This window comes from Epinephelus lanceolatus, chromosome 16, assembly GCF_041903045.1.
Source record: "Epinephelus lanceolatus isolate andai-2023 chromosome 16, ASM4190304v1, whole genome shotgun sequence".
NCBI lineage: Eukaryota > Metazoa > Chordata > Actinopteri > Perciformes > Serranidae > Epinephelus > Epinephelus lanceolatus.
In genome coordinates, this window is record NC_135749.1 from 24959931 (window position 1) to 24973116 (window position 13186).

At 43.9% G+C, this 13186-nt stretch overlaps 1 protein-coding gene across 1 annotated transcript; it reads left to right on the forward strand.

Moving 5' to 3' along the window:
- The first annotated feature begins 222 nt into the window (after nt 1-222).
- On the forward strand, nt 223-13063 carry ppp1r18 (protein phosphatase 1, regulatory subunit 18). The gene is made up of 3 exons (XM_033637369.2): nt 223-616; nt 964-4887; nt 9786-13063. The coding sequence occupies exons 2-3, from the start codon at nt 1024-1026 to the stop codon at nt 10041-10043; spliced, it is 4122 nt and encodes a 1373-aa protein (XP_033493260.2). The 5' UTR covers nt 223-616; nt 964-1023; the 3' UTR covers nt 10044-13063.
- The last annotated feature ends 123 nt before the right edge of the window (nt 13064-13186 follow it).

The following is a 13186-nucleotide window of genomic DNA, read 5'->3' on the forward strand; positions in this document are numbered from 1 at the left end:
GCATGAAAAAAAAAAGAATCAATCAAGTCAGTCAAAGACTGGAAATATTGAAGTCGTATAAATCATGCTATATGAGGAAGGTTGATAATGCCTGGTCAGGTAAACTCCTGCAGATCTGTGCTCCGTCCTGCTGACACCACAGCCCGTTTCACACACCCCTTCACCTCCACCTCCAGCTCTTTTCCAATTAGCCCTGCGGGACGGAGGGATGAGACGGGGGTGGGGGTGAGGGGGGTTGTTGCTCGGGCAGACGGCTATGTTCTTTAAACGCCTTTTCTTAGGGCCGGCAATATGGTGTGTGCCACTAAACTCTCCTGACGGAATTTAATGTAATTAAGGGATTACAGTGCTGCCGCTCTGAGGCTGGAAATATTTACTACTATACCGACGACGGAGGTGTTTTCATGCTTTGGTGCACAGTCAGGACGTGGGGTGATCTGACCGGGTCTTACAGCGTTTTAAAACCCTCCGTTTTGACAGCATAGATTAATCTGACAGTTAGTGGGCAAAGGAGATTTTCCGTCGAGAAGCGGAGCGCTTTACGCACAGCCGAGACGCACAAGTGGAGATGACAACAGCAAAGTCGAAGAGGATACACTGATATCTTTGGGGTTTGGTGAGTTTAACATTTTCATCATATTACTGTAAAGGAGAAAGTGAGCGTTTGCTACATGTGCATAAAGTGCTGCAAGTTAATTTGATTCAGTTTTTTTTATATTATTTTGTGTAAAACAAACGTTAGACATGTAAACAAGAACTGCAAGCTTATGCTGACACAATGTGATTCTGCATGATTTTTGCATCTTTCTTTAGGCTATTAAACACTGGAAATATCTATCAACTTAATATTATACTTGTGGAATTTGGATTTTTTTTTTACTGTATTGTGCCCTAAAGTTAAATTTCAGGTGGTAACCACTGTATAATGGTTCTGATTTTACTTAATCATTTCCTTCTTTGCAGACAGTTCCCAGAGGCTCTAAAAAAGAAAGGCAACCAACTTGTCGAAAACCTTTTACTGTTATGTCTGTCTCCTCTCTGCCGGAATGGAAACAACTCCTGCTGGAGAAAAAGCGGAAAGAGGAGGAGGAGCGAGAGAGGAGAGAGAAAGAAGAGGAAGAAAAGTTGGCCAGCATGCCCGCCTGGAAGCGAGGAATCATTCAGCGGAGGAAGGCGAAGCAGGACAGTTTGGGCGACAGGGAAAAAGAGAGAGACGTCTGTCTGCTGCAGGTGGACGTCAGATCTGCATCTGATGGTCTAAGTGACACAGACAGCCTTGTGACGGTTAATTTGGGAAGCGACATGTCACTGAGTCCAGATTCAGGGCCATGGCTGGATGGAGATGTCAAACCAGCAAGTCAGGTGTCCATAGAAACTATTGTCCCAGTTCATGAAAACCCATTTATTCGCACGCAGAGTGCATGGAGGAAGGGCAGGGATGCAGAAGGAGGGAACGAGCCAGAAATCAAGGAGAGGGAAAAAGACAAATTGAGCCCCAGGGGTCAAGAGGGGGAGTTGGGAAGAGGAAGAGATATAGAGCTGAAAATAGAGAGATTCAGAGACTTAAGTGAGGGACGGGAAAAAGAAAGGAGCAGGGACAGAAGTCAAGGGAGAGAAAGAGAGAATAGCAACCAGTGGAAAGAGTCAGTTAAAGATACAGCTAGAGAGCAGGAATTCCTCAAAGTAAGAAAAGATGAGGAGGAAAAAGAAACAGATCCACCAGCTAGTGCATTTTCACCCCACGTTCCTTGTCTCCGGACCATCCGTGCTGACAACATCATCATCATTGAGCAGGACAGGAAAGGCAGTGATGAGAGAAGGGGTAGATGGAGAGAGATGGAGAAGGAGAGGCCCGAGGAGGAGCACCAGGGGAAGAGAGGGATGAAGATGGACCTTAGGGAGATCCTGGCTGGAGGGGGAAGCATCACAGAGATCCGAGCTTCTGAGGTTCTGATCATAAAGCCCTCGGCAAGCCCAGAAGAGAGGAGTCCAGAAGGAGGAGGAGGGAAAGGTTCGAGTAGAGAGGATGGAGAGAAGTGCAGCATGGATGAGAGGAGGGAAAGTTTGGGCAGGGAGCTCAGAACAGACATGTCCTGGCTGATAGAAAAAGAGAAGGAGAGACCATGGGGCCAGGCAACAGTTATCAAAGATGGCAGGAAGGACAGTTTGGACGATAACGTGTTCGTTGATAGAGGAGGGAGGGTCAGCCAGCTGCTGAGTAAATTCGGACAGCACCCCAAGCCTCCTGCTCGATCCAAAAGCTCTGATAATTTCCTGCGGCCTGGGAGGAGAAAAAACTCAGGAGATGAAGATGAGCAGCAATCTGAGGTGGATGAGAGGAATCTGCTGCTGAAAGGTGTACCGAAGCGTTCGTTTAGCTTCTCCGAGCGGGTCATCTGTGCTGAGGAGAACGGTTTAGATAATGATAGGTATAACGAGAGGAAAACGCGTGAGAGGATAGACTCAGACAAGAGCATAGGGCCATGGGTTGATGTCGCAGGCTTGGGGAAAGAAACCACAGCAAAGGTCAAATCCGGCTGCACATGGCTTTTAGATAAAGACCAGTTTGGAAAGCATAGAGATGGACATTTAAAAACTGAGGATGAAAAGGTGGAGAACATGCAGAGGAGAAATGAAGCAGAAATGTGTATCTCCATCCCACACAGGAGCGAGGTTGTCATGAGGGCTGTGGAGAGGGCAGGTGATGCAGATGGAGAAGAGGGGTTCACAGTGGCGTCAGTCAAAAACACAGAGGGAATCTCGTTTGCTAGAAGAGTTGCGATCAAACAGGACGGGAAAGCAAGAGCTGAGAGAGAGTTGAAGCGACAGTCAGGTGAGAAAGGTCCAGAGAGGGAGGTGAGTGTAGAAAAAGATGCAGAGTTAGAAGTGAAAGTTTGCGACAAAAAGGTGTCCGATTTTCAGAGGGACGAGGGAAGCACAATCCCACCTGAAACTTTGCAGAAAAGTCAATCAGCATTCACAGAGTGCTCCAGTCTGCTCTGTGCTGTCACAAATAGAGCAAGAGACCCCCACAGAGGGCCGGAGTGGGGTGGTGCAGGGCCACAGGGACCTTACCTACACTCCGTTTTGTCTCAACACACAGAGGAGCTTATAAGTAAAATAGAAAAAATTGGAGACACAACTGTTTATAGCAATGAGAAAGGAGAAAGATCTTACAAGCCTGCGTATGAAGTGACCAAAGGGTCAGATCTGGATGTTGGATCAGACAACCTCATTCATGAAGCAATCCCAAGATCTCCAAAAAGGATTGCACCCATGGGAATCTCCCCAGGTCCCCTCGAGATTCAGATCCCCAGAAGTGTGTTTTATGTTGCAGAAGAAATGTTGGAGAGAAAAAAGGCCGTGGGTCAAAGCGACGAGGGGCAAGACTTGGAAAAAGGTAAAGGGGTTGAGCGGAGGGATAGCTGGAGGATCGGGAAACCCCTGAGCCGCATCGAGTCTCTGCGAGAGAAAATAAGACAACGAGAGCTGGAGAGGCTGAAACAAAGAGAGGCGCAAGATGGAGGCGGGACTGAAGGTGCAGAGATAAATGACACTCAGACAGCCAGGGACGAGAGGGGAACTGAAATAGAGAAAGAGTGGGACTCTGCAGCTCATATGCGGAAGAAGCTGGGCGAGGTGGAGAAGGGACAGGAAGATGCAGCAGTGCAGACAACCACGGCTGCATTTGACGTCACACAGGAAGTCAGCGTGTTGAAAACCTGCCCTCAACTTCCTGTTTCTGTCCCACACTCACAAGCTGTCAGAGAGGAAGTAACAAGCACCACTGCTGCCTCCGAAGTTACCTCTGACAGCTTCCAGATATCTGAGGATGAAGACGACCCCCTCAAACATGTGGAAGAAGAGCTGAGGTGCCACAGGGGCCAACACGAGATCAGAGAAGACGAAAGGGAGAAGGAGGAAGAGAAGGAGCTCTCAGAAGAGGAGGTAGAGGAATATACATCCCCTCTTGATCCTGTGCAGTCTGTCTCCCCTTTGCCGTCTCATCCCAACTCCCTCGCAGCCATGAGCCGGATCTACAACTTGGAAACTGTTGGCTCGAGGTCGGGCTTGTGTCTGAGGGAGAGGACTGTGGACATCCCATCAGTGCACCTTGTTAAAGTGAAGCCCATCATGTCAAACGCTCAGCAGGGGGACAGCAAAGCATTCTCAGGTGAGGACATTTGCGGGGTTCAGACAATACAGCGACAGATAGAGCAGTTTCAGCTGAAAGAGCAGGAAAAGTCTTATACGTCACCAAACGCTCCTCTTAAGGACAAAGAGACAAAAGGGCAGCAAAGCCCCAGAGGAGTGTTAAAGCACCAGGTGAAGGACAATGCCAAGACCTCAGAGAAAGATAAGGAATCACCAGGAACGAACCCCAAAATGTCTCCTCGGCGTGTTTGTTCTCTGACATCTCAGCTCAAGCAATGTAACCAAACTACCACCATCACCCCCTCATTTCTCAGGAGCCAATCCCCGGACAATACTTTGAAACCCTCAGATTCTGCCCCGACACCGGCCTCCTCCCCTAGCTCCCCATCTCCTGCCCAGTCTCCTAGTATCTCTCCATCTCCAACCCCATCACCCCCACTCTTCTCTATCAGGAGTGCCTCTGGAGGCCAAGTGAAGAGAGGTGCCACCATCACAATCACCCCAAAAAAGCCTGCAGGAGGAGGAGGGGGAGGAGTGACGGGGCCCACCACCGGGTCCACGGCAGCAGCGTCAAAATCTGCAAAGACCTCATCGCAGCAGGCCCAGGTGACCTCTGCAGTGGCCGAGCCAGCGAAGAAGAAGTACCCTACAGTGGAGGAGATCGAAGTGATTGGTGGATATCAGAATCTAGAGAATTCGTGTCTGGTCAAGAAAGGAGGGACCCCGAAAAGGGTGAGTAGAAACTGTGTTAATGTAAGCAAAATAACATTGTGCATATGATCTACATAGAGCTCTGCAGTTACTCCACCAAAACAGAGTTTGTGTGAAGCGCACTAAGTTTGATTGATTCAACAAACGTACCTAAACACAAAACATGACTTTTAGCACCAACACTAAACAAAAATCATTCTGCTACATGATAACTCACAAAGTTCACAGACAAAACAACGGTCTCTTTTTGCTAGACATGTGTTCTTCGCAAATACAACATGCTAAGGTTATTAGCCAGAAACAACAGCAACATTTAACAAAAGTAATGTTACAAAATTTAGCTCCATTGTGACTCACAATGACTCACATTTCTACATAAACAACATGCTAAAGTTATTAGCACAAGCGTATCACACTTTGCATTGCAAAGGCTAGCAGAGTTTCCTCTCCTCATAGGAAGCCAGGATAATTCCTCACAGGACTTAAGATGTTATTGTGTGATGGCTTTGTTGTGTTCACAATTTATTGTCTCTTATCTCTGAAATTAAAGTAAATAAAAGTTTCATTTCCACTGAGGGAAAAGATTTTCAGCTCACAAAAATAAACAGAGGGTCAGCGTTGCTGCCTAATGTAGGTAGATTTTTGGGGTGTAGGGTACGCGTCCACACAGAACGTGTGCTGCATCTGCCAGTAATTATAACATTTCATGTTGCAAAATGGCAAACTGGAGGACTTCTGAATTTCAAAATATTGTCCGACTAAGCCAGATTTCAAAAGACTGGCGCTCCCGTGCTTTCTTAAGTTCATCAGAGGTGGTCCAGAGGGCATCACCTTCCCTCGTTGTCAAGCAGAATTCCCTCACTCCTGGGAGAACATCCCTTTTGATTGAGAAGTACGATCACAGACACCGACCTAAGCCGGTTAAAGCCTTATCAAGCACGACATCTTGATTCTTAGCCATAAAATCCTGGCGAAATCTGCTTTGCCATTTGCCTCTGCAGTCTCTTTCCAGACTTTTGACTTTTACCCTATGATCATGATCTCACCATGCATATTTTAGCCCAACATGTGGACGTTTTTTAGTTTTTGGACATTTATTATTGACACACAGAAGTGCAGACAGAAAGTGAAAGCAAACTGATGGTTGCTTTGTTCACTAATCCAATCCTGCACCTGAATTGCGGGTTATAATAAGTGACACGTGTTTGATGGAACACCCTTTAGTTAATGCTTCTGTAGCAGGCTTCAGTGGAGTCAGAAAAGTTGAAACCACAACAAGAAGCAGCCGACTTCTTCTTTCTTTCTTCTACTTTTAACCCAACGTCACATGTGTGAATGCCTGTGAAGGCCACGCTGGTACTTACAGTAATTCAGTCTGAGTAGCATTGACTCGAACTACAAACGAATTTCACCGGAGTCAAAGTTCATGTTAGGACTTTCTGTTTCCTCTTTTTTTTTACTTTTCCTGAATCCAGTCCTTGTTTGAGAAAGAGTGGGAGAGGAGCTCTTATGTAATAAAGGGAGCAGAAATAGACTGCCTGTCCTTTATAACACCGTCCTGTGATGATGATTCTGACTGTGTTTATGTGTTTCACTACAGCTGACTGCCTTTCTGAAGACTCATTGTTTTCTTTATGCTTTTTTTCCATGTACGAGTTGTTAAACTGCTGGTTATTTCCCCTCACTCGGTAACTGAGTGTGCTGCAGACTGCTTCCTTGTTCCCTTGCACTAATTCTGCCATTTTTGTTGAGTCAGCCCTCTCTTCCTCTCAGACAAACCTCTCTTTGTGTCTTCTTGGCGGTGGGTTCGGTTTGTTAGACTGGAGTCTTGGCAAAGTCATTTTAGACCACGCTGACCCTCCACTGCACGGCTGAGTGTTCCTGACAGCAGGCAGGCAACTCTTAGTTCGACGTGGGTGAAGTGGATAGAGAAAGAAGTGAAAATAACCCGATGGTGGTCTGAATAAGATGACAGTTTGACAGTCATACTGAGAGGATTAAAGGCCTTTTATTTGGTTTAACAGAAACTCCCTGTCACACTGCATGTTTTTGCTCACTTCCTCTTTCAAACTTCTACACTTCCTCCAAACAAGACATGAGGAAGTGACGCGGTGCCCACTTTTAAATCACCAAATGCGACTCAGACACTATCTGTTTCAAAAGATTTGACTACAGTAACTGACACACAAGTGAAAGAGAAATTCATATTTGATGCTGCTCTCTGTATGTATTTCTCCAGCTCTTGATAGGCCCATTACTGTGGCCTCTAATTAAATAAAAATCTTTTATCCATAAGCACAGTCCTCTTTTAGCCACCTCTTTAGTGGCCACTTCACGGCGCTGATTTTCTGACCACCTGTCGCTCTCTCGTTGATTCCCTTCAGACTGTTTGACGTCAGGCCTCCTTCCCTCCCCCATGTGAACCCATGCCATCATGTCACAGAGGGGGGTGACTTGCTTGTCCTCGTCTTCCTCCTCCTTTATATTCCTCTTCATATGTATGTTTTTACCTCAGACTCTCTCTCCATCAAATTCATATTCCAAGAAATCTCTTGCATGCTTTTGAAAGAATTTTAATATTGTCTTCTCGAATAATAAAAGCTTAAATCGGGGGATAGTCTTATTCAAAAACCCCTCTGAACTCTGTTTGAAACTTTACTGAACAAGCAGTATTGAGCCTGTGAAGAAGGGTTGTCAAACATTAATATAAATACTAACTTCCTGCTAATGACAACTTCCCTCTTTCTCTCTCTTATTCTGCTCATTCAGCCTCAGTCTTACCCGGTGCCTCTACTGTCCTGCTGTGTTAGCCTTGGTTAATCGGGTTCAGGGAGGGAGGATTAGCCTCCTGTACTTTAGCATGATTCGCCCAGCCTCTCTAATGCAGAGCTATTATCTGCAGTCCTCTGCAGGCAGCTGCTGTCAGGGTGAAGCAGCGGTAACTCGTACAGTATGCGCAGTGTGGTGGTTGCACATTTCTGCACCTCTAGGTGTGTTTACTTCTGTTCACATGGAGGCTGTTATTATAAGACATGCTGTGGATGTCCTGCACAGACCCTCGTTCTGTTTCCTGTTGGGTCTGTTTACATCCTGCTGACCTTGGAGTAAACAAACTCCACACAAATATACGTCAGGGCCTCATTCTCCTTTTCCAACACTTCTAAACCTCTAAACCAAAAACTGTTTATGCTTTTGCTGCCATTTTGTTTATCTGTGTCTGTCACTGTATAATCAATAAGTTAGTCCATGTGTTCAGTCAGTAAGTACTCTACAGAGGGAGTATTTCTGCTGTGCTAAGCCTCATGCTGTCAGTTAACATTACACTGACGGAGCACAAACATCTCACAGAGACAGGCTGAGACCTCAGTGCCTCAAAGCGTTGTTTACATTTGACCATGTTACCACATACAAGAGGGAAAATCAGTTGGTATAGAAGGAATACTGCTGCGATAATTCATTGTATAATGAGCACACAAAGTGTTTGAAAAAGCTTGGTAGCCATATGTTCCTACATTTTCTTTGCATTACTTCACAGTAAAGCAGACTAGGGATGCACCCGACTCAGAATTATGCCACTCGGATCAGTTTTGGTTGTTCAATTTGAATATCTGACTGTTTGCTCCTTTTTTCCCATATACAGTTTGAGAGTTTGAACAGGGTTCAGTGAGTTACAGTGGTAGTCATGCAATATAGTAAACATGCTAACTACGTTAACAACAGGTTGGAAATGTGCAACAATATTTTTTGCCAACACTAGATAACAAAGAAAAGCCAAAAACTGTATCGTATTAAGTTACTGTGAGCTGTAAATTCCCAACTTCTACGCAGAAGGCATAAAATAACATAATTTTCAGAGCCTGACCATGCAAAGCCTCTCCTCCTCCTGGCAGCTGCCTCTGTGTCTGCAGCAGGTTGTACCAAAGAGCAGCGAGAAAGTGAGGAGCGCACACACTGCAGCAAAATCAGGGCATCAAAACATCCCCAGAAGTACACTGCACATTAACTAACCAAACAAACAAAAATGACTTGGAGTAATCTCAGTCGACAGAGTTCTCCGACTGATGATTTAAATTTCAGATGTTCAGGCGGCAGCCATAAAACAGACATATTCTTCTTTAAACTTATGCTTTATTTTTTAAATCTTCTCATACCAAATTACAGGTAACATTTCAGTCCTCAGTTTGGTTTAGGCAACAAAACTACTTGGTTATGGTCAGGTAAAGATCACAGATGTTGGCTTTGAGTGGCACAAACATGGAGGTAAGAAGGGATCTGCAGTTAGGTTTAGGCAACAAAACTACAGCTTTGAGAGGTACAAACACAGCTGGAGAGTCAGAGGATTACTGCTTAAAAAACATCTGGTTTTGAGTGGCAAAAACGCCCCAATGTTGCTGTTTGTTGATCTCAAATACTGCTCTCCTGGGTCAAAGTCTGGTATCTGCTGAACCCATCCATCTCCCTCTCACCCCACCTAAGCAAAATTCACGTTCTTTAAACTACATCTGTTGCTCTGGGCAATGGGTTTACATTGAAGTTGGTGGAAAGCCCTGTGCGTCCCACACAGATACTAAACAGTGCCTCGTTATATGATGCTGGGGGCACTGCCCAAGTGGCACATTTTGATGCCCAGGGAGTGAGACCAGGATAAAGCTGCGCTTACTACAGAGCATACTATAAAACACAAAACAAGTAAAACACGGGACGAGAATCATCAGATGTTTTTTTGATGATGAATCTTATTTCCAAATGGTACATGTGAGGTTGTTGTAGGCTGAATATTTTTGCCTCCTTTGAGTGGCTGTCAATAAAGTTTGTTAACACAAGACAATTAATTAAAGACCCACAACAATGAAAGCAAATTAGAATATTCATTTGACTGGATAAAAGTAAAATAATCCTCTCTTTACTCACGTCTACAGGGAAAGGTGTGTTTCGATGAGGACCAGCTGGAGCAGGTGTGTGAGTACCCATCAGAGACCTCCATGCTGGCGTGTACCCCCTACCCTCATGACCTGTGGAAGATCGAGAGGCCGCAGGGAAAGGAGGCGCAGGAGGAAGAGGCTGAAGTGGACGGAGGAGCAGTTGTGTCCAAAAGCACAAGGAACGTGGGGATTGCAACAGGAGGGGGTCTAAGAGTGGGTCAGTGTCACCCCATTCTCAAGAAACACAACGTGTGATGAGTGAGATTATGGATTCAGATTGTTTTGCCATTCATGATGTCTCACTGTGAAACTGTTGATAGGTTTGGACTTTTCACAGGCTAAGATGGTGTTTCTTTTCTGTTTATTTTCACTGTGTTCAATTTTCCTTAAATGATGGGTCTGGCAAGATACTGCAATTTTGTTATTGTCAACAAATCCCATGAAAAGACCAAAATCAACAATGAATTCTTGTATTTCTTTTGGAGTCAAAGCCTGATTTAGCTGTTGTTTCATACCAAAGAACGTGCACTGTGGTTTTATTTTGAGTCAGTCCCACGTGTCATTAGCCCCTTTTACACTGCCTCTTCAAGGCGAGAATGTTGCGTCGTTATTATGCTTTGCCATTCTGTATAAAAGGTACAATCACGCAATTTGGGGTGACATTACAACACAGAGTTGTCTCACCTTTAAGCCAGTAGTAACAGCATTGAATCGCCGTCTGTGTAAAAGGGACTGCGGGCAGGACACAACCGCTGACAGGACGAGTTTGACATGTAATGTGTGCGACCCACCATTGGGAGATTTACTTAGCAGCTAGAAGCAGCTAGCAGCTAACTCAAAGAAAAAGAACAGCAGCTGAAAATGTGCTCCTTACCCTCGGTTCAAAGCAATGAAGAGGCTTCGTTCTGGCCCTATTGCGGGATCACTGTGTAAAAGGGGCTATTAATAGCCTAGTCATTGCCACAACAAGTGCCCAGCTGTTTTAGTACATTATGGAGCCTTTTTAAGGTTTAACCATGTAATTGTGACCCTTTTAAATATGTATATATATATATGTATAAGTGTTCAGAAGTAGTTAATTGGCTTGGGGCTGAGGCCACAGACTGGTTAGTAAAATAAGAAAGAACTAGGAGACGGACTAAACTCTTATCAGTCACAAAAGTTCTCCAAACTTATTTTTATTTTATGTTCACCATGCTCATTATTTCCCCCTTACTTTTTGTTCTCAGGAATAGATATCATTTCAGTGTTGTAAGGGGGAAAAAACCTCTATGAGCTAGCAGCTAACAGACAGTTAGCAAGCTAAATGTCACTCATGAGTTTGATTACTAACGTAACAATAACTTTACAGTTTATTCAACAGATGTTTGTACCATTGACTCCTGTCTTATGTCTGTTTGCAAACCATTTCTCTTGTGTGGAGCAGTCCTACTCTGACATTCATTTTACGTAACCAGCTCCGAGCTGTCACTGGCTGAGAGGCTGGGTACAGATTATCAGGGCAGACATATAGAGACAGACAACCTTTCACATTCACACCTACAGGCAATGTAGAGTCACCAGTTAACCTAATGTGCATGTCTTTGGACTGTGGGAGGAAGCCAGAGAGCCCGGACACAGGGAGAAAATACAAACTCTGCGCGGAGGGTCTCCCCCACCCACGGATTTGAACCCTCTACCTTGGGTTTGAACCAGGAACTCTCTTGCTGTGAGGCAACAATGCTCACCACAGCACCACTGTGCCACCTCAGAAGACATTAAATAAAAGTTGATGGTACAACATCTAATCAGCTAAAGGTACATTAGCTCTCTCCATTTTAGAGTCTTAGGTTAGATTTTGCTGGGAAATTTTGTCATTTTAAACACTGGTCTTTTCCGGGGATTTATCAACAGTAATATGGATGAATGCCAGCCGTCAGTAAACAAACTGACCAGTTTTCAGAGTTTTTGCAAATGTTAGCAGGTTAGCAGCGTGGGCAAGCTTGATAAAGAGAAGAAAATAAACGATTCCAAATTGCAACACAACACTGGTTTTAAATGCAGCACTGCCAAATGTAGGTTTGGTTACAATGTTAAAATGTTATTAGAGAGCAAATGGAATGGTATGGTTGCATTTATGGTCAACACAAAGCCATAAATGTCACTGTTGGTGAATGGGATGAAGTCAGCTCCAAAGATGTAAAATAAAATAAAAGTCCTCGATTCACCTAATTTACCTTCCATTTCCGTCTCTCTGTCTTCCAGATGAGTCTTGTCCTCTGTAGAAGCCAGTCAACTTCGCCAAAATTGCCCATGTGACGAGATCGCCAACATTTTGTTGAGCGTTCATTATGACATGATTTTTACTGTTTTGTTCGGTTTGAATTGTTGAATTGGCTGTTTGTAATCCTTGTGGTGTTATGTTTTTATCTAGCATCAGAATGAATGAGTGTTTTGGAAGACATGTACAGTACAGTTTGATTTATGCAGTTGAACATGATTGTGTTTGCTGGGGGAAATATTTCACCCAGTTTTATTTTCAGGGAAACTGGGGGAGAAATGTGAATGTATAAATGCGGTACATACTATAAAAGTCCCTCAGGTGTGCACTGGTGGGCGCTGAAGGATCACTTGTCTATGCAATATAATGATAAGATTTTATTTTTTAGTTTAGTTTTAATTACTTTCTATATTTAAGTCTGCCTCAGCACAGAAGAGTGATGTTTATATCATCTTGTTTCATGTGCCTGCTGGATTTGCCCATACAGATGATATAAAGATCAATTTATTTAGATATTTGATTTTTCTTGTCTGAAGCCTTTTTGGAAAAACCTCCTCTCAGTGGGTGCTGAACTTTGCAGGGATAGGGGTGGTGCAATCTGTGCAGGACAGTTAAAGGTCTGTGTGTTTTGTGGGGTCTAATTTAAGCCTTACTGTTCACAGTGACAACTCTGGTAACAGCTCATGTTTATGGATACAAATAAAGGGACTATTTTGTTATTTCTGTGTGGAAGTGGAGAGAGCTCTGTGAGTTAAAGTCCCTGAGAGGAAGCGTAGTTGATAAACATACATATAAACAATTAACAGATTAACTTTTTCATTTTGCAGCTGCTATCAGACTTTTGGCTGTATTACATTTATGATACAATACACATATAATATACAGAGTGTTTCTTGTTTGTAAATTAATATTTTAATTGGTAGGAGAAGAATAAATTCCATGCAAATTGTTTTTTCTATGATGGTGGAAGAAGCTGGCTTCAAGAGAATAAATCTAATAAATATCTCTGCAAACAGTTTTGTCTCCTCTCTTAATTGTTTGTGATAATTACATAGGCTACAGTAAAGTGTTTCTCAGCTTTTTGATCACAATAATGGTGAAATATTCTAAATATATAAATTATATACTGAGATGAAGA